The sequence below is a fragment of the Nomascus leucogenys genome, chromosome 3, assembly GCF_006542625.1.
Source record: "Nomascus leucogenys isolate Asia chromosome 3, Asia_NLE_v1, whole genome shotgun sequence".
In the NCBI taxonomy this organism is placed as follows: Eukaryota; Metazoa; Chordata; class Mammalia; order Primates; family Hylobatidae; genus Nomascus; species Nomascus leucogenys.
The window spans coordinates 44815879-44838030 of NC_044383.1; the positions used below are offsets into that span (position 1 = coordinate 44815879).

At 38.8% G+C, this 22152-nt stretch overlaps 2 protein-coding genes across 3 annotated transcripts in view; one reads left to right on the forward strand and one right to left on the reverse strand.

The window, feature by feature from the left end:
- ANKRD22 (ankyrin repeat domain 22) overlaps positions 1-3162 on the forward strand; it is a 37812-nt gene extending 34650 nt beyond the window's left edge. Inside the window, exon 6 of the mRNA XM_003255182.3 lies at positions 49-3162. Within this exon, the coding sequence (XP_003255230.1) occupies positions 49-126 (78 nt within the window). The 3' untranslated portion in view covers positions 127-3162. The remainder of the gene's footprint in view (positions 1-48) is intronic.
- LIPM (lipase family member M) lies at positions 2517-20467 on the reverse strand. 2 transcript variants are annotated; one of them, XM_012505662.2, is made up of 10 exons: positions 20150-20245; positions 17202-17387; positions 14808-14925; positions 9778-9976; positions 8440-8549; positions 7855-7991; positions 7569-7715; positions 6190-6261; positions 5182-5253; positions 2517-2831 (listed from the first exon to the last, which is right to left on the reverse strand). In XM_012505662.2, the coding sequence occupies exons 2-10, from the start codon at positions 17271-17273 to the stop codon at positions 2562-2564; spliced, it is 1197 nt and encodes a 398-aa protein (XP_012361116.2). In that variant the 5' UTR covers positions 17274-17387; positions 20150-20245; the 3' UTR covers positions 2517-2561. The 2 variants fall into 2 exon arrangements, with proteins under 2 accessions (XP_012361116.2, XP_003255229.2); XM_003255181.2 differs by lacking the exon at positions 17202-17387 and having other exon boundaries at positions 20150-20467.
- Between the last annotated feature and the right edge of the window lie 1685 nt (positions 20468-22152).

Genomic DNA, 22152 nt, shown 5'->3' on the forward strand with positions numbered 1-22152 from the left:
GATCTTGAGCACTCTATTGGAAATAATTGTATATTTTTCCCCCCTCAGCATGGTGAGAGCTCACTGGATATTGCACGGAGATTAAAATTTTCCCAGATTGAATTAATGCTAAGGAAAGCATTGTAATCCTTGTGACCACATCGAAGGAGATACAGAAAAAGTTAAAGATTGGATTCTATCTTCATTTTAGACTGTTGGTCTGTGGGCCACTTAACCTGGATGCCACCATTTTATGGGGATAATGATGCTTACCATGGTTAATGTTTTGGAAGAGCTTTTTATTTATAGCATTGTTTACTCAGTCAAGTTCACCATGGCCGTAATCCTTCTAAGGGAAACACTAAAGTTGTTGTAGTCTCCACTTCAGTCAGAAACTGATGTTTCAGCTAGGCACAGTGGTACATGCCTGTAATCCCAGCTACTTGGGAGGCTGAGGTGGGAGGATCACTTGAACTCAGGAGTTTGAGAGCAGCCAGGGCAACACAGCGAGACCCTGTCTCAAAAAAAAAAAAAAAAAAAAAGAGCCCTGGTGTTCCAAACTCAGTCTTTCCTGAAGAAGAGGATCTGAGTTATCTTCTGAAACAGCGTTCTCTCTTCCCAGTTGTATCACTCTTATAAAAAGACTGTCCAGTCTATGTCATGCCCTAGGAGACAAACTGTTCCTTCCAGCCCCCTTTGAGTACTGAGCAGAAGAATCAAATTATTAAATATGTATGTTTGTATAGAATGGTATGTGTATGTGTGGGGGCTTAGAGATTCACCTGTAAATATTCCTTTGAAGAAGCAATTTCAATAAAAACATCTATCAAGTGACAGTGGTGAGTGTGTTTACACCACAGAAATTGGCAAATTGACAAATCAGAATTGTTTTTTGTTTTGTTTTTTTTTACTTTCTGTAAAGTTTGTTTACCAGCATACCACTAGAGATTTCGGTGTAGAAATAAAAACCATCTTGGTTTGAGCAAGACTATGCAACTATGAAAATGTTTGTTTAAAACAATCTTCGTGATCTTTTTGTAAATACAAGGTAGTTACCAAGCTTGTTAGTTTTGTTTATTTTATTGATAAATGTAAAATATTATTGTAACTTATTTGGATAAAGTTCTTCAAAAGAAATAGAGCTATATAATGAGGTAGGATCTGGATTATTTGTCTAAGTGAGAGATTGTGAATATCAAAATATCTGTCTCACTTCCTCTGTGAATGAGACAGAGTAGAAATAAATTCACTTTAAAAATATGATTGAATTTTGAAAATCAAGACTGAATCTCACATAGCTGCAGCCAGGGACTAATCCAGCCTCTCTGTATGTGGTAACAAGTACAGTCTAAGAATGAAAGATTTACCATCCTTGAAAGCTCTAATGAAAATCAAATCCAGCAATATATATTCAACTGTGTAAAGGGCTTTAAGAAACTTATTTTATGAAGGAAGTAATAGTGTGTAGATATAGATTCTGAAGTCTTTAAATGTGTCTTAATAAATTAAGATTCACTGGCATTGAGCTGAGCTACCAGGTGATCCTTGGGGACAAAAAACCCACACAAGTGAATTTCACACACCGGTATACATTCAACAATATACTTTTGACACACACAAACCTTTGATTTGGTTTCAGAGATTTTGCAAAATAGTACCAGTGTAATTTACAACAGTCATCTTTGAAATTGTGTACAAGTGGAATAATTTTCTGAAGAAATAAATCGTGGTTTGTGAATGAGTTGCAGAGACTGACATTAACTTTGTTAAGATTAAAGGATAAAGTATATGACAATGTGTTTCATCATGCTCATGACATTATGCAGTTTTCTTCCTAGCTTTTAATTTTTGGAGGCAGAAAATTGAGCCAGAAATTTCTAGTCATTAGGTCTCCTAGCAACAAGCTGTAAACCCTCCAACAAGCTTGGACTAGAATCTAGACACTGAAATGCACATACATGCTTTATGTAATGCAGAGTGCATTTATTGGAGAACTCATAAACATCCTATAAAATTTTCTTCCCTGAGATCCAACTATAAAACTTGGCCTTATTCTGAGAATGCTTAACATAGATTTCATCCATATTGTAACACTGATTTTGTTGTTGTTGTTGTTAAAGCAGCTCAGCTTCCTGAGGTACTGTTATGTCTCTATGGCAACAAGGTGAAAATGTCTAGCTTATTTTGTCGAAGTCAACAATAATCCAGAGACTCCAGACCTCAATATCTGTCCCAATTTGTCATTTTACTTTAGCGCTCCAAAAATATGGCTTATAGAAAAAAAATAAGGGTTTTAAAGAGATTTACCTGAATGATATAGAGAATGTCTAGATAATTTCTGGCTGGTAGGTAAAACCTACCCTTCAAGATGGTAGAATATATAATAGCATACAAAACTTCTATTTACCTAATAAGTACTTTAATTTACTGAAAAAAAAATTTAAATGTAAGTGTCAGATTTAGTGCCAAGTGCAGGGAATCTGAAAAACGTATACTAGGTCTCTGCTGTCCATAATTCTGCCTTCATGGGTCCTAGCCCCATCCCTCATGAGGTTGTCCTAAGATTGTCCGTGTCAGATGCTTCACAATACGGCCTCACACCGTCCCTGGGAAAGGTTGGTCTCCTCCTGCTGCATCAGATGGATGATTTCATTGTACATACGGTGAGGAGCATCCAAACCCCAGATGAAATCCACGTGAGCCCATTCAGGAATATTCTTATGGTAGATGAGGTTGGTCACCTCAGAGAGCAGCATTTTCACGTCTTCTGGATTTGAAAGCCAGTCCTGACCTCCTGTCCACATTGCTGTAGGGACCATCATATCTCTGACTCTGTACCTTACAGGAGTTGGCTAGAGAAAAGGAATAGTTCTTAACTCTAGGTAACATTTGGACTTTCAGACTCATAATTTATGTTTCAAATAGACATAATAAACATGCCATCTGTTGTGGTGAAGGGTACATGGGTGTTAGAGCCACACAACTCTGTTAAGAATTTCTGTTCCCACCCTTACTTTAAGGTAAAATTACTTAACATTACTGAACCTTGGTTTCTTCTTCTGTGACTAGGGATAATTAATAACTTGCTAGATCAAATGAGAAAACACATAAAAACACGTAATGCCTTGTACTTCTTTTTACTTTCTATTAAATATTTTGTAAATAAATTGTTTTTAAAAATAATGCCCCTGTTCTTTTAAAAGATAATTTCACAAACATTTCATGAGACAAGAATTATATTCCACAGAGAAAAGCAAGGACTCTGCTGTGAAGGGCTCTGCATCTTCACAGTCTTTATGTGATCCCAGGCAGCCTTTGAGGCAGGCCCGGCTTGACTGCATTTGCCAGAACCATGGCCTATGGCACTCAGGTAATTTGAGCTAAAGGGAAGTAAAAGTTAAATACCTGCTCCAACCCTTATTCCTCACCCTTCCCCACCAAATATACCAATTAGTATTCCTAATTCCTGGGAACTTTCTGTATTTGTGCAGTGTTAGTAGAATTAGCCTAGCCGGCTGAGCCCTTGAGATTAATCAGCACCCAGAACTTTCCTCAGAAGTGGTAAGGCCCATTTCTTACTCAGGAAATCCACCATGGAGTCTTGGTGCCAATCCTAGATGCTCTGGTTTCTCTTTGTGGCTCCCTAAGAATTTAGAGTTATGGCCTAATTTGGATAAGGAAGGTTGAAAAATTCTATGGGGCTAGTAATATTTTTTTGTCATCTTATAGGTGAAAAGATTGAACTAAATGTCATGTCTCACTCTGAGTTTCTGTAATTCTATGATACTTTTTTGTGTGTTTGTTTACTCTTCCCTTCCACTCCCATTTTCTGGTGCCTGTTCTGCATGAATCAATTTCTCTAGAACTCAGTCCATTAAATGTTGACAAATTAAAACCACCTTAGGGCCGGGCACAATGGCTCATGCCTGTAATCCCAGCACTTTGGGAGGCCGAGGTAGGTGGGTCACTTGAGGACAGGAGTTCGAGACCAGCCTGACCAACATGGTGAAACCCCATCCCTAAAAGTACAAAAAAAAAAAAAAATCAGCTAAGCATGGTGGCGTGCGCCTGTAGTCCCAGCTACTTGGGAAGCTGAGGCAAGAGAATGGCTCAAAGCTGGGAGGCAGAGGTTTCAGTGAGCCGAGACTGCACCACTGCACTCCAGCCTGGGTGACAGAGCAAGACTCTGTCTCAAAAGTAAATAAATATAATTTTAAAAAATCTTTGAACAGGAATACTTTCTCTAAAGACATATTTTGGGAAACAGTGAAGAAGGACTTCAAGAGAAGCAGCTGATACCAGAGACTGAAAGTTCGCTATCCAAGGACACTGCACAGTTTGTCCAGTTTCCTAGCATTTTACATCTAGATAGACATATGGCAGTGGATGTTAATTTATGATGTGAGGCTCTCAAAGAAAGACTAAGCTGTGTCTAATCTGCCCCTTCCAGCTTTGCTTCTATGGTAAATATTTATTTACATTCATACACATGATTACCAAAAATCTTCAGAAGATTTTATGTTCTAAAGGGCATACCTGTGCAATTCTGAATCTCCACACTTTGATATCTAATTTTAGTTCATAGCATTAGCTACATATTTTCTTGGGTAATGTAATAACATTTTAAAAAAATGTAACTTGCAAATTACAGATTCATTGAAAGTATAACCAGGGAGAATGCCTATGGATTTTTCTAAGTCCAGAATGTTTATTTTCAAGGTAAAGAAATTGAAGCCTGAAAAATTAAAGAAGCCTCCCTCCTATTACAGAAGTTCATAGTGCAGAGGCGAAACTTACACAGCAATCTTCACTTGCCATTTAATGTTCTTTTTACTGTGCCATGAAACAAACTTACTGCCACGATCCCATTTTTTTTAATTCTAAAATAATCCTTCTAGTGTCCACCATAGACTACACTCTTCTGTTGACTAAATCTACTTCATCTTGCTCCTGAGAAGGCCAGTACCTTGTTCAGGGAGACAGCCTCAGCAAAAAAGTTCTCCTACTCCGTTGTAAAAGCAGAGAGGTTTCTTGGCTAAGCTGTGAACTTAACCATTTTCAAATGGAGTCAAACATGAACCACTATTTTCTGCTTAAATTTTCATATTTTATTCCCACATCTAGAATAAACTGTCATTATAACTTCCCTGTCATACATTTCCAATGTATACATTTTCAGCAGACGGTATTTGATTTTCTTACCTGATTGCATTTTTCCAGATTTTTGGTCTCACTCCCCCAGTCAAATGCCTGGAGTTCACCAGAATTCACTGCCTAAAAGAAACAAAAATTTACAAGGAATTCCAATGTCTCAGTGGGTAAGCGTGGTGGGGTGGTGGAAAAGTGCTACCCAATGTGCACTCATGAGGGAAGCAGAGAGCAAAGGCTGAGCTGCTCTTCCATTCAATGTTGGGATAAGCATCTCAGGAAAATTGTAAGACAAGAATGAGGCCTTTTGAGAAGAAAGAAGGACTACATAAATTCTTGATCATTGCATTATCAACTCCAGGAAGTGCATCTTCATTGTAATTAATGTGAGTGGGTATCCTCCACAACTCTGTGGGCTACAATGGGGCATCGTGCCCTGGAATTGTGCAATGTGGTGATCCTGGAAGATAGCAACCAAAATTTAATTGAACTTAGAATTCTTCTCTGGTTTTGATGGTACAATTGCTCTCTCTGTCTCTCTCTCCCCGCCTTTCAACAGAGAGAACTCTGTCCTTCCCCCGTCCCGCTGTCTTTCACACACACTACATAGACACACAGAGGTGTGTGTTTCCTGTAATTGCAGGTAAAGTTTGCAGTGTGAAGGACTCCTGTGAATATCTCTTTTGACAGACCCCACATTAGCATTTTTGTTTCTACTTGACTGTATTGTTGGAGGAGCTGAAGAGAAGATGCAGAAACATAATTCTCTCCAGCCACATCTTTGAGGATTCTAGAGACAGAGACAAGTCTCACTTGGATCATCTAAATTCATACTTTTAACATCTAAAGAAGTCCTTAGGCTACTTCTGTCCTTTCTTCCCATTTCTTGAAAAGTTTCAGTGATCTAGATCAAATTCTCCATCAAAATAGCATTGACAATATTGCATTTCATCTTAGAATCAGTGTGAAATAATCCCTGGCCTATCTAAATGGTGTCCTTTGACTATTCTACACAAAATATAACAGGACATTTAGCAAAGACTGCAAATTCAACATTCTTACCTGGCTCCAGTGTAGAATATTTTGCACAGATGTTCCGGCAAGAGTGTGGGCAACATATACACTTGCTCGGCTCTGTAACAAACCATGAGTGTTTTGGGGGACATAGAAAAACTCACAAGATGTATACCCTGTCAAGACCAAATCTCCAGGGTGTCAGACTAAGAAATGGTAACATCATTAAATTATCAGCAATTGTCTATGAAACAAAAATATGTACATGCACATAAATAAAATGTCACTAAATGTATTGCCAGACACCGGTATTTTTCATCTGAGAATAACTTCTCATCAGAGATCTGGCCTCTAATTAAAAAAAATTTTACTAGTGATATTTAGGATGAGGGCTCTAGTATTGGGCCTGTATTCAAATCCTAGCTCTGTAGTTTAATTTTTAGGTGAATTTGGGTGAGTCATTTAATCCACTAAATCTTAGTATACTAATCTGCAAAGTGGGGATATTAATAACACTCATAGGCTTGGTATAGGTAATAAATTAGCCTGGTACATAATATATGCTTATCAAATCCTTACTATAAATCAAATTATTCATCTTAAAGAAGAAGAAAAAAATCTTCAGAATTAAGGAAATGTTGCCCCAGCTGCTGGGAGTGCTGCTGGCAAACAGCCCTCCACTCTCAGCCTGCTTTGAGGATTGCTCCAATTGCACTTGCCCAGTGCTCTCCTGTTACTGGTGTGGCAACATTAAATGACTGATTGATATGGTGTATAAAGACCCAGCCCTCTCTTCCTAACTTGAGACAGTTCTGAAGGGTCATCCTATATTCACAAATACCTGCAGGATCAACTAAGTCTCCTATTGAGACTGCATCACTACTTGACTTTTTCATCTACCTAATCCTGTTTCTTTTCCTTCTCTAGGTATTATCCCTAGAGCAGAACCCAAATCATTGTTCACATTAATCTCCATCTCAGAGTATGCTTCCTAGGGAACCCACCCAGTGATACCAACTGGTAGCCTAAGCCAAAATGAAGGTCCCTGGTGTTCCATCAAAGAACTTAAACTACAAACCTACAGGACCCCAGTGGAGGGTAGAGGTGGATGATGCATGACAGTTCTCTCTGTTGTCTAACTCATGCTAATTGCCCTTTTTAATTTAATTCACTGTAGTAAAGCTGGCTTCAGACCTCTTCCATCCATAATCTGTGATTTAATATCTAGCAATGCCTTTATATGTTAACCTTGTTTCAGTCCATACTGAAGCATTTCCCTTATTTCCTTACAGTTTGGACAGAACTGAGTTACTGGGAATATATCATTACTCTGAGTCTTCACTGGTATTAGCACTCCCTCCAGGGGTGAGCCATATGACTCCCAGATTTATGCTGGGATTCTGGGAATTTACTAGGCTCCCACTTACCATGTTCATATTGTTGGTGTTGAATCCACCCAGAAGTAACATGACATTACTACAAATCTGATCAAGAATCACCTGGCCACAAAGGTAAATAACAAGCTGTCTGAGAAATCTGGTCTGATACAGAAATTCTTTTTTGCCAAACAATCCCTGTAAAAATATGAAGTGACATAGAGTCATTACATGACAGACAGAAAAGATGTGACTGTAATTTAAAAGTTTATGTTTTAGGAAATTGGGCTGGAAGATTTTTCTGTGTACACAGGAAATTTTCTGAGGAGTCACATACCTTGATCATCATATCTGGCAGCAACAAAAATTTGGTCCCAGGGCTTTTTGCATGCTTAACAGTGGCTATGGGCGCTAAAGCAAAATACATTTTGATTTTCTGAGCCAGCTCTGGCAGGGTGGAAAATGCAATAAAGCCTACAAAAGAAGAAATATGTCAACATGAATACTGAATATTTTTAGAACTCATAAAATATGTATTTTGCTTTTAACAAGATATTTCAATAAGTATATATGTGATTGCATCTTACCTCTCCTATAAAATGACAAGGTCCTTATGACACCAGCATATTTGCTTTCAAGTAGTAGGTGCTCAATTAGTTAAATAAATAATTGAATAAAATGATGTTGGCTTTGAGAAAACATTTATATTGAGAGATATGCTATATCTAGACACATATAGCACAGAGATATGCTATATCTAGCACATATGTCTATATGCTAGACACATTGCTGGGAGCTGCATGATTCTGAAGATGACAAGACCAGGTCTGAAGGAAGCACAAGGTGACAGATTTCAGGGACAGCTAGTGTCATATGCTCACATTTCTTCCGAGTATACAAACCTGCTTTTCTTTGAACCTACCCATGGTGGTGCCCTGTGAATAGCCGACATAATAGATCTTTTCCTGGCCCGTTTTCTGCAAAATAAAGTTTATCACTGCAGGAAGGTCAAACCTAGCCATCTCATCATAACTACAAGGGGAAAAGACAAAGTTATATGAAAAATTATAATCAGAAACAAACAAAACACCCCCCACACACACTGGGTTTACAAACAAGCCCTTGAGTTATCAACTCTGACAGCTTGTTACTGTGTCCCTCACAACACTCAGAATGGATTTCTTTCAAACCTATGATGCATGGGTGTCTCTGGAGTCACAGGCTGTCAGCAAAGTGCTGTTTTCTCTAGATGTTATCACATAGCAATAATAATCTTCAGTGAATATTTACTGAGCACATAACCCAACTCTTAGTGGAAGTGTCCTGTTCTACTGTTAAGCAGAACAGCACAGGGCTCTGCAGATTCATTTACAGGAATAGTTATAAAAATGCTGAAGTGGCCCTTCTCTGATAGGTATAAAAAGTGAGTTGAACATCAATAGGTGATTTAAATAAAAGCATTAAAAATCTTTTGTAAGAATACGACAGGTGTGTAAGTCAAATTGATGGTCCTAAGGTGATATAGTTAGGCCTTGTGTTCCCATTCAAATCTCATCTTGAATCGTAATCTCTATAATCCCCGTAATCCCCAGGTGTCAAGGGAGGGACCAGGTGGAGGTAGTTGAATCATGGTAGTGGTTTCTCCTGTGCTGTTCTCGTGATAGTGAGTTCTCATAAGATCTGATGGTTTTATAAAGGGCTCTTCCCCCTTTTGCTCAGCACTTCTTGCTGCAGCCTTAGTGAAAAGGGTGCCTTGCTTCCCCTTCGCCTTCTGCCATGATTGTAAGTTTCCTGAGGCCTCCCCAACCACGCTGAACTGTGAGTAAATTAAAACTACTTTATAAATTACCTAGTCTCGGGCAGTTCTTTACAGCAGTGTGAAAATGGACTAACACACTAGGCTTAATAGTTTCCCTTTTTTTTTAATGCTGCCTGGTCTCTTCTCCTTCTGGAGTACTGTTATACTATTACCCTCCCTACGAGGAAATTGATCTACACTTCTCTCATTCCAATCTCAGTCACCTACACCAACCACCATTCTCACCCTATTAAGCTAGACCCGTCTTTTACATGGGGAACTCAGCATTCCTCACTACTTCAACCAAGGAATCACTAATTAATTAAGAAAACTGGGGGATATCATGTTAGGATAATGATGACTCAACCAAAATAAATCAACCATATACTAGAAGCCGTAGTTTTTTACCCATTTTTTTGAAAGTCAGACATGTCTACCTCTATTCTCAAGATTTTCATATACCTGAAAGCCCAAAACTCATCTTGGTCTATGGAGAGGGTCTTGTGTTTTCGAGACCAGGCATTTCCCCTGCTGTTCCCCATCCACACATCAAAACCAGCATCTGCCAGAATGAAGCCCAGGCTATTGTTGGGCAGGTTGGAAATCCAGTTGCTAGCACCTCCAACTAGGCCATGCTGCAGTAACACCACAGGCCTGGAACCTGCAAAAAGAGAAAATTTCAACTCTATGAAATGTTCTCTCCCTTTCTTGTTGTCCAGTAATGAATAAGAGCTTTCAGATCAAACAAACCTGTGTTCAGATCTTGATTCAGCTGCTTGCAAGCTTAGTTATCTTGGCCAATTACTTGATCTTTGGTGTGTGTCTTGATTTCCTCACCCGTAAAATAAGATTTTTGTTATGCTTTAATAAAATAGGGCACAAGAAACGGATGGCATGTTGCCCGGCAGAAAAAGAATCTATAAAGTTTAACTTCTGTTCTTAGTTTTGTGTAATTATTATCAGACTTGTCTGGGCTCTTCAGAAATATTGAAAGTGCCCCAGTAGATGGTATAGTATGATTATTAAGGTATATGTATACCACATATATATAATGGTTTAGTGATTAGGAGACCTTCATGTCAAAAGGACCCACAAGCTGGCTTGAAGGAGCTCCCACTGTTCAAATACAGAAATATTGAGCATCAAAATAATTACAGTAAATATATCCCATTGAATAAATTAAGAATGGTCGAGTCCATATAGAGACCAATAAATAAATGAACAAGTAAATAATTGGAAGGAAAAGCTCTTATTTACAGAATGCCTATTAGTAAATACAAAACATTGATTTACAGTATACCAACTAACAAATTCAGAAAGATTGAAATTATCAGTGAATGTTAAAATTAGTGAGTAAAAGTTTAAAGACAGAATATTACATATCCTGAAAGTATCTTCCCATAACTTATTAACTACAAAAGGAAAAATACTAACTTTAGAAAAACCTGGCAGATACCACCTTAACAAAGTCATTAAAGTTATTATCAGTATTGGAACAAGTCAACATTATTTACTTCATAATATGATGAACCAAGAAAGATATAACTTCACTTTTGTGTTATTCCTGCCAAAAACATATCACTTGAATCACACCATGAAGAAACATGAGATAAAGCAGATTAAATCCCTATCCAAAACTCTTCAAAAATGCAAAAATCAAAAAGACAAAACCTTAGGAATTGTTTGTTTATGAAGGAGACAGACTTGATGGCCAAATGTATAGTAAATGATCCTGGATTAGATTATGGACCAGAGGAGGGAAAAGAGCTGTAAAGGACTTTGGGACAATTGACAAAATTTGAATATAGACTACGAATTAAATACTAATGTCAATATTTGTTTTCTAACTTTGATAAAGGTATTACAGTTATAGAAGAGAATACTCTTGTTCTTAGAAAATACTCACTGAAGTACTTATGGGCAAATAGGCATGGTGTATGTCTCAAATTTACCATCAAAGGATTTGGAAAATGTATTAAGATACACATAAGAGATGGGGGAGAGATAATTATAAAATAAATGGGGTAAAACTGTACACAGTTGGTAAATCAGGGCAAAGGGCATATGGAAGTCCCTTGTACTATTCCCAGAACTTTTCCATAAATTGGAAATTACATCAAAATAAAGAATTGTAAGAATATCAGTAGAGAATAGAGAAGGATGAAGGGTTTTAAGAATTCTAATGTGTTCAATAAATTAAGGCATATATATTATTTTGACATTAGCAAATTTGGCTGAAAGATTAATAAAGTGCTGCCCTATTAGGAGTAAAAAATACGTCATGCCCTCAACAGGGCTTGTGAGAATTAAATCAAATCATGAATGCAATATCCACACCACATATGGCTTAGAAGAAGTCTGTAGTAAAAAACAGCTTTATTGCTTTCATTATTATTGTTATAATTCTCTAAAGCAAGTGACTTTCTGAGCTTCCGTGTTCTTATTAGCAAAATGAGGACAACTGCCCACTTCACAGGGTTTTGGCAGGGGAGGGTTAAATGTGGTACTGTGCATTAAGCACTTAGCATGCTGCCTGACCTCAGATCAGGTGGGTAGCTCTTGTTGTTATTGCTATAAAGGGGCACCAAACACACGTGCAGTCTCCCTGTAGGACAAAAGCCCTTCTACACCAAACTCATCCAGCATCTTGACAGTCTTCATGAATTCCATCTGCCTCGTTTTATCTCTCAAGGGAGAGAATGCGTAGATCACTGTGGACTATGAGTGAAGGGCCAGGAGAAAGGAACTCAGTGTTATTTTAGATTTTACTTGATGTCTGGTCGTTTAGTTCATCCTCTTACCTCTTAGGGAGGTGGCCTCAGCTGTGTTAACACAGGACAATCAAACCAAGGTGATCAACGCTCCCCTTCAGAGTCTTTAGGGCATTTCCCATGGTTGAGGTCACCTTGGTTCTACTTAGTCATATAGTTTGTTCTTGTGATTCCCCTAACAAGAGGACTGGCTCATTTATATCATTTCAAACATCCCCTAGGTCTTCTATTTACCTTACAGCCAGCAGGTGAGTGTGTAAGGGCTACACTTACACAGCTGTCATTTCTGAGGATGGCCCAGCCTGTTTTCTCTCTTGATATTGAAGCCAACTAAGATTCTTTGATAAAGATAAAAGGCCTACCAAGCTATAAGCTTTCAGTAACATTTCAGTGTGTCTGTGATCCCTAACAGAGGACTGGCTCATTTATTATTCAACATCCCTAGTCTTCTGTTACTTACACCAGCAGGTGAGTGTGTAAGGGCTACACTTACACAGCTGTCATTTCTGAGGATGGCCCAGCCTATTTTCTCTCTTGATATTGAAGCCAACTAAGATTCTTTGATAAAGATAAAAAGGCCGCTACCACAAGCTATAAGCTTTTCAGTAAACATTTTTCAGTTGTTTTCAATATGAATTTCATTGGCTCTCTTGGTTGGCGAAAAAAATTTTTTTTTTTTTTTTTTTTGATACGGGAGATTGCCTCTGAAGAGGCACATGCCAACGATATTGGCCACTAGAGGGAAGTATTCTGCACTGACTGGACCAAGGAGGAGGATTCCTTGAGCCTCAAACACCTGGGCAATGTGTGAACAGTCTGAATCAACAGGATGTAAGAAAACAAATTCCATCCATGAATAGCGGCTGCAGGTGACCCCCACGCTTAGTAATTGCTAAGTCACTTGACTGCTTGGAAGAACTGTGCTTTGCCCACTCCCCTGGGATTCATGGGGCTGTGTCCCCAGGCTATTCATTTATTTATACAAAATCTATAATTCATCCCACAAATATTTATTAGCACCAGAATGTGCTCAGCACTCATTTAGTTACTGGTTCTAGCCTTGAGCAAAACAAATGACGTCTCTGCTCTCATTGAGTTTATACTCTGGAGGGAGACAGACAATAGACAAACATGCAAATATCTATTATATCAGGTGATGGTAAGTGCTGTATGGAAAAGTAAGCAGGGTAAGGGGCTAGAACTCAATAGGTAGCAAAGAGCTGCAATTTTGAGTAGGGTGGCCAGGGAAGAACTCTGATAAAGTCGGCTGAAAGAAGGGCCAAGGTAAGCTGCATAGACATGTGATGAAACAGTGGTCCAGAGGGAGAAATACAAGTTCAAAGACACTGAGGTAGGTGCACGCTAGACATGTATAAGGTACAGCTGTGCAGCTAGTGAGAAAAAAAAGGTGGTTTTCAAAAAGCTACACAAGTACAAATTAGAGTAAAACAGAACCCCAAAGTTTCTTTACACCAAAGCCCAATAGCATTTGTCCAGCATTTTCTGGTCCTAGTTAAGAACATGGGCTATAATGGCAGAGAGACAGATTTGATTGGAGTGCAGGCTTTACAACTCACTAGCAAGCACTAGCACAGACTTTTTGGGCAAGTTGCTTAACATATGAGTAACAGTTTCTTAGGGTAATTGTGAAAATGAGACTAATACAAATAAAGCACTTATCAGTGTATCGGGCATATCAAAATAACAAGAAATTATATTACCTGTACACATGAAAGACAATATAGTTGCTACTGTAAACTTACTGCTAGAGTATTAAAAAGAATCCAGCCAAATAGAAATGAAAAATAGGCATATTTTAGTAACGAAAACAAGTGTTTTAAAAATAATAGCTGAAAATCCCACATACAAAAGGGTGGAATTGTATGAACTATGGAAACATGTATCAAACATTTAAAATGTACATATAGGCCAGGCGTGGTGGCTCATGCTTGTAATCCCAGCACTTTGGGAGGCCAAGGTGGGTGGATCACCTGAGGTCGGGAGTTTGAGACCAGCCTGACCAACATGGAGAAACCCTGTCTCTACCAAAAATACAAAAATTGGCCAGGTGTGGTGGCGCATGCCTATAATCCCAGCTACTCGGGAGGCTGAAGCAGGAGAATTGTTTGAACCCAGGAGGCAGAGGTTGCAGTGAGCCAAGATCCTACCACTGCACTCCAGCCTGGGCAACAAGTGCAAAACTCCACCTCAAAAATAAAATAAAATGTATGTGTAGAACTTTTATTTTTCAAAAGCCCTTAGTAACAAGCTAGGCAACATCTTAAATATTTTAAGTGCTCTTTAGATGAGGAATGCAGACTATACAGGAGTGGGCACCAGGTGCCATAAAGAAGCTTGAATTATTTATAAGCAGAGGTTGGTATGGTCTGTTCAAGGAATTGTCAGTAAATATTTTAGAATGTCTACATAGGAGGAGTTTTGGGGAATGGGTTAAGTGCTAAAATAAGTCAAGAAATTAACTTTTCTTGAAGGTGTGCTTTGAAAAGCAAACGCTATATGTTTAATTGAGATAATTGGTGGCAGTGGGGAGGGACAGGGTGGTAGTGATGGAGATTATGGGGGAACTGACACCATCCTTTGACCTGAACAATGGACCTCAGTCTGCACTAAGAACCCAGGCTCTCTTCTACATTCAAATCACAAGGAAGTCATGACTGCAGAGAAGACTGGTGTGTTGTGGTGACATGGGGTGACCCATACCTGTCTTCTTAGGTTGCACTAGGCCTCGAGGAATCCTGTTAACAGAGAGGATATACCCATCTTCAGTTGTGACTTCATATTCCTCACAGGGATAGCCTTGATGTTGGATGATTTCGCTCTGTGGAAAAAGCACAATTTCTTTGAGTTCAGTTCTCTGTGGCTATATTCTCAATGATCCAAAAGTAAGAGTAGATTCCTTGATGCTGTAAGACACAGTCAAAGTCCTTGCTTTTCCCTAGCTAATCATGTTGCCTTAGAAAACTCTACTAACCCTCTCTAGTCCTTACTTTCTTTGTCTTAATATGGAAACTGGAATAGAATTATGATTCTTAAAGTATGGGCCCTGGGACAAAGGCATCAGCATCACTTGGACTAATCTGTTAGATATGCAAATTCCAACCAAACCTATTGAATCAGGAACTCAAAGGATTGGGCCCAGCAGTTTGTGTCTCAAGCTCTGTAGGGAATTTTGTTGTACCCTAATGTTTGAGAACGACTGGACCAGAACATTGATTCCAAAACCTCGTTGTGCATCAGAATCTTCTGGACACTGAAACATACAGAGTCTTGAGCCCACTTCAGGTTACAGATAAGATGGTTCTAAAGCAGCCAGTGGGACATCTGGTCTAGGACAACTTATGGGCATTCCTGGGCCATGCATTTCCTAAGATTCTTTCCAGTTCTAAAACCACAGACTCAAGAGCATTGATTCCTAACATTTTCAGGTTAAAGTTTCCTCTGTGAATTTGAGGAGAACTATAAAAATGGATATACAATGGATACAAAAACAAGGTTTTACATTCAATTTCAGGAGTTTCAGATATCTTGTTGCCTACATACGAACCCCTGGTCAAGAATCCGTATTCTGTACAGTAGTTACATGTAGACAGTCTTTGGAAAATTGGCAGCTGCAAGTATCTTCTAAGCATCCTCACTATTCTTGCTCATTGTTATCACTCAGAGAAGGAGAGAACCATTTGCATCAGAGGCTGCTTTAAAAAAGAGCAAGAGAGAAGGCCAAACATCACATGCCCAGGTAGAATATAGGGCAAAACCAAATCATATTCGTTAGGAGAAAGCTCCTGGCTCCCACGGTTTGAGTTTTAACCCTGATTCTAACACTAATACATAAACTAGCTATATAATCTTGATAAATTTAGTTAAACTGTTCCTATGCTTCAGTTCACTCATCTGTAAATTAGGAATTCTAATGGTTCATACTCCATGAGACTGTTGCAATAAATGCAAAAAGATAATGCATACATAACACTAACTAATTCTCAGCACATACTAAGAACTCAATAAGCATTAACTACCACTATAAAACTCAACCAAATATTATGGGATGCAGTGTATATGTGTGCATGTATGTGTGTGAGACACCATTGTATACTTAACCTTAAAAAATGTATAGGCTGGGCACAGTGGCTCACACCTGTAATCCCAGCACTTTAGGAGGCCGAGATGGGTGGATCACAAGGTAAGGAGATAGAGACCATCCTGGCCAACATGGTGAAACACCATCTCTACTAAAATAATAATAAAAAAAATTAGCCAGGCATGGTGGTGCATACCTATAGTCCTAGCTACTCGGGAGGCTGAGGAAGAGGAATTGCTTGAATCTGGGAGGTGGAGGTTACAGTGAGCCGAGATCGCCCCACTGTATTCCAACCTGGTGACAGAGCGAGACTCCTCAAAGAAAAAAAAATTTATAGAAGTGTCTCAAATTTTAGCATGCATCAGAATTACTTAGAGGGTTTGTTAAAACACAAATTGCAGGACCACACTCACAGTCTGATACAGCAGGTCTGTGTTGAACCCAAAAAACTGACATATAAGTTCCCAGGCAAAGCAGATGCTGATGATCTGACAACTATCCTTCAGGAACCACTGTTATCAACTATTTGGGGAGATAAATATAATATAAAAACATGAGAATGGAGGACATCTGACAAGTAGTTATTGAGAGGATATGTGTAATATGTCAGATGAGGGATGAAGGATGAGAGTGAAGGAAGGAGCAAAGGAATTCTGAGCAGGAGAAGCAAAATGAGCAGGGCTGGACAGGCAAGGTCTTATGGAGGAAGAATTTGAACTGGGCCTTGAGGATTGAATAGAAGTTGCTCAAAAGAGCCAAGGAGGTAGGGATAGGGACATGGACATCTGAGAAGAAAAAGAACTAAAAATGCTGCAAACATTGTCTGCAGGTGGCAAGATGGTCAACATGCTATACTTGGCAGGAAAATTTATGCAGGCAATAAAGGACTGGTCCCATCCACTGGAAGTGCTGTCAACAGGTAACCCTTGGCTGTCATCTTCTGTAGGAATGGCCTCAGCTGTAGAAAGCCACTTCCTCCAAGTTCACGTCCCTTCCTGCCACAACCAGTGACTGACCTGTTTGCGGTCTAAAGGCCTGGTCAACTCAGCCCAACGTAGGACATCTCTGAAGAGCAGTTTTAGCTCCATAGCTCCTCATGGAGTTGAGTGAGGCTGTTTTGAAGTCTGTATCACAATTTGGCTTATCTCTTTCCTTACTCCTGATTCGCTACTTCCTTTCCACAGGTGATGATGATGATTCTCCTTAATAAACATTATTCTGCCTCAGAGTCTGTCCCCCAGAAAATCCAACCTGGGGCAAATATTTATTTAAAGAAATGGAACATAATTCAGCAAGGTGAAATGATGTTGTAGCAGGGTATTTAAAACATTGGGAAGTTCTTCATGATATACATTGTTAAGCAGAAAAAAAAGTTGGAAAATAGTAAATCGTGCATGACATTTCTTTTTAAGAAAACAAAGCCTCACAGATTTAGAATGAAGATAAAGCCATGACAAAGCAGTTCTGGGTGCAGAGTACATTGGTGACAATTGCCTTCTTTTGTATTTTTTAAATTTTCTATAATGAGCATATATTGCTTTTGTAATGGTATAAAAAAGTCAATGTTTAAAAGACCATCCAGATATGGGCTGCTTTCAGCTCCTTGAATCTGGCATGTTCTTAGCTGTTCCAGCTGTCCTATGTGCTGACCTTTTTGCTACCACCCTCTCAAGCAACTGCCATTTACCTTTCAGATTTCAGGCTTTAAAACCCTTCTTCAGCAAAGCTTTCTGGATTAGTTCCCCCTATTTTATGTTTTCTTCTTTTATTTCATTGCTTTTATAATGATTAATTGATGATCTGTCCTTCCTGCTGGACTATAAGCTCCATACAGTCAGGGCTTTTAATATTCTTAGATCTGTCTAACCTTAGTGCATAGCACAATATCATGGACCTAGTAGGTGCTCAGTAAACACTTGCTTAAAAAATACATGCATAAGGCCAGTTATTTATGAAAGTATAAGATAGACTATAATCCATATGCATGAATATCCAGAGTCAAATCGATTCAGGACAGGTAAACTCCAAAATTGGGGCTTACCCTGGAAAAGTTCTTGGCTTTGCCCAGGAAAGAATTCAAGGGCGAGCCAGTAATATTAGACAGTAATCTTTTACTGAATGGTACTGCTCCTTGAAAAGCAGGGCTAATTCATAGGCAGTGCTCCCAGAGTCAGCAGTGTATGGGCTATTGGCAGTTGTATTTATGCCTACTTATAACTATTAATTTCATGCAAATTAAGGGGCAGGTTATCCAGAAATCTCCAGAAATGGGACAGTAACTTCTGGGCCATTGCCATGGAAAGGGGTACTAACTTGTGGGTCATTGCTATGACATTTGTAAACTGTCATGGTGCTGGTAGGAGTGTCTTATGCTAGTGAGCAGCTGGGGCAACTAGAGGATGCCTTCCAGGCCACTGCTGGTTCTTGTTGTTTTTTTTCACCACCTGCTGGTTTGTGCTTGTTTATTCACTGTATCCTGTTGGGACCAGAAAGTAAGTCCTGCCCTTCTCCTACCTCAGAACTGGTTCAAACTCGCAACTACTTTTATTCTATTTTGTTGAATTTACACCAATCATATGAATTTTCTATTTTACTTTGTTTTTTCCAGGCAAAGCTGCTTAAAGGCAGAGCCCAATTCAATGGGCTTTAGTCTACAGACTCCTGAAGCCCCAATAGTGTGTAGGTGCTGGGTACACCCAGTGGGTGGAGCCCAGGAAGATCATCTCTGTCTGCCACTACAGAGATTCCCCTCACCTCCAAACCAGAGGAATTCAAGTGGGACAGTCTCAGGGCCAGAAGGATGACTCCTGAGGACTGACACCAATGTGCTAACTACCTAGACAAACCACCTAATCATTGGAATGGTCGAAAGAAACCTGATATTCAGCACCATGCAGATACAGAATATTTCTATTTCCTCTCAGTTTTTAAACCCATATAAGGAAGCTTCTGTAGAAAGGGTCTTAAATCGGTATAAATATATGTTAAAGTTCCATTTTCTGAGAGTTTGTTAGATAAATCTCTGGAACATGGACATCGTACACGATCATCTTACTCATCTGGAGGTAGCCTCTCCTCTTTCTCACCTTGGAGGGTTTATTGCATAGTATTTGTAATTATAGACTTTGTGTTTAGGCAGTCCTGAATTTAAATAGTAGCTATGCTATTACATTGGTGTGGCTTGTTCAACTTGTTTAACCTCTTTAATCTCAGGATCTGGATTTGAAATATGTGAATGATCCTATCTACTGCACAGGGCAATGAAATTGAAATAGAATAGTATCTCTGCTTGTGTCACAATCCCTGCTACGGGATAAGTGTTACCATAGGGTGACCATTACTAAAACCCAGCTTAGAATTTGAAAAGCTACCAAAAAAAAAAAAAAAACTCCTGGGAAAACTAAAGAGATGTATTGTCATTTATGCATTTTACTTGTAGGAGGTTCTGTGTAGCACTAACTCAGGGTCCTTTTATTGCTATTCAGCAAAGTACCAGTCCAGAAACAGGATTAAAAAGAGTAGATTAGAATGGTATAAGATGCTACTAGAAGTGTGTGCCCTGACAGCAAGAAGCAAAGGCTGACACCTTTACAATATGGAAAAAAAGAATAAAAGAATAAAAGGTACAGACAAAATGGAAATAATCGAGGGACTGGGGTGAACTTAAAAGGCCTTAATTATTTCTCCACTCATAGGATGAACCAAAGTATTCAAGGAAAAGTTAAATTGTGTTTGAAGCTAAAAGAGATTAAGTCATTTGCCCAAGTTTACTAAATTTGTGTGAGGAGACCCCAGGTCTACTGACATCCAGTTTAGCATTCTTTCCAATACGATTTGCTAGTTCATCACTATGCTCTTCTAGTATGAATCACCACCATGTATAAATATAATACATAATGTAAATAATACACAGATACAAACATTAACATATTAAGTACCTCATTTCCCAGAAATCCCAACTTACAATGTTCATGAATGCTTCTGGGTCCACAGCTTTAGTTGGCATATGTACTGAATTCACATTTCTCTGGAACATATACGCCACCAGAATCAGAAGCCACATTTCCATTCTGTGTGAGACAATCCACTGTCTTGACAAGGTTTCCAACATGGTCCAACATCTGCATTTATTTTTTCCTGCCAATGTAACAACTAATTCTAAAGTAAGAAGAATCTGTAGGTTTAAAAACTCTTTCACATATTTTCCTGCTGCAATTCCTTCTTCCAATTCTGAAGCAAATTAGGCAAGCTTAGTTGGTAGGGAAGGGAGAACAAAAAGTAGGCTGGAAACATCGCCTCGGATGTCCCAATACTATCTGACTCCTCCCATTCCTCCCTCACACAACTTGTAATCCCTGTTCCTTCAACTGTCAGGTGTGTAGAACTTTCTTTGATGTGACCTGGAATTTTGTGCATTTGGTACAGCCTATTAAAACCCCTGTACTTTATCACCAGGTAATAAGGAGTATGGGGAACCTCTTTCCTTCCACTCCTAGATTTCATCTTTCTCTGATAGATAGCAAAAGATGGAGTCTACAGAAAGCACTGAAAGTTTCTATAGTCATATTCTGGGTCTTCAATGATCACTGTTTTTTGGTTAAAGATAAGTGTTGTGATAAGTACTTTCATTTAAAATATCTAAAATTTTATGGACATTTTCTATTTTTAGGGATGGGTGAGAACATTGATTAGAAGAAAATGAGTGTTCCATGTTTAGCCCATTTCTTCTAGTTCAATTAAATAGATATACACAAAATTTTTATTTTAAGTTGTAATCACCAGTTAATCACTGGGATATGATTAGATGGATTATCTAGTAAATAAATCATCAGCTATTGTGTATTTTATTTTTTTATATATTATATTTTAAGTTCTAGGGTACATGGGCACAACGTGCAGGTTTGTTACATATGTGTTCATGTGCCATGTTGGTGTGCTGCACCCATTAACTTGTCATTTACATTAGGTATACCTCCTAATGCTATCCCTCCCCACTTCTCCCACCCCACGACAGGCCCTGGTGTGTGATATTCCCCTTCCTGTGTCCAAGTGTTCTCATTGTTCAATTCCCACCTATGAGTGAGAACATGCAGTGTTTGGCTTTTTGTCCTTGCAATAGTTTGCTGAGAATGATGGTTTCCAGCTTCATCCATGTCCCTACAAAGGACATGAACTCATCCTTTTTTATGGATGCATAGTATTCCATGGTGTATATGTGCCACATTTTCTTAATCCAGTCTATCATTGTTGGACACTTGAGTTGGTTCCAAGTCTTTGCTATTGTGACCAGTGCCGCAATAAACATACGTTTGCGTGTGTCTTTATAGCAGCATGATTTATATTCCTTTGGGTATATACCCAGTAATGGGATGGCCGGGTCAAATGGTATTTCTAGTTCTAGATCCCTGAGGAATCGCCACACTGTCTTCCACAATGGTTGAACTAGTTTACAGTCCCACCAACAGTGTACAAGTGTTCCTATTTCTCCACATCCTCTCCAGCCCCTGTTGTTTCCTGACTTTTTAATGATTGCCATTCTAACTGGTGTGAGATGATATCTCATTGTGGTTTTGATTTGCATTTCTCTGATGGCCAGTGATGATGAGCATTTTTTCATGTGTCTGTTGTCTGCATAAGCATCTTCTTTTGAGAAGTGTCTGTTCATATCCTTCGCCCACTTTTTGATGGGGTTGTTTAAGGGATAATATCCAGAATCTACAAAGCTATTGTTTAAAATAATGGGTTGCAGCCTAGTTATTTTCATGAACTAAATGTCCCAGTTCAACTGACTATGAGGCAAATGTGAACAATTCCTTATCATACTAATGATTGAGCAGGTCAGGAGGGTTGTTTTATTTGTCGTTTCAAGTAAAGAATGTGTTAAAATTTAAAAAAATATTACTTAAAGTGAAATATTTCTCTATTACATCAATTCTTCAGGGCTGAGCTAACAGCGGCCACACCAAT

Coding starts and splice junctions, on each gene's coding strand:
- LIPM (XM_003255181.2), bottom strand. CDS start 20,296: ATGTTGGAAACCTTGTCAAGACAGTGGATTGTCTCACACAGAATGGAA. Junction 14,926..20,149: donor CAGAAGCATTCATGAACATT/GTAAGTTGGGAT, acceptor CTTTTTCCACAG/AGCGAAATCATCCAACATCA. Junction 6,262..7,568: donor ACACCAACAATATGAACATG/GTAAGTGGGAGC, acceptor GGTTTGTTACAG/AGCCGAGCAAGTGTATATGT.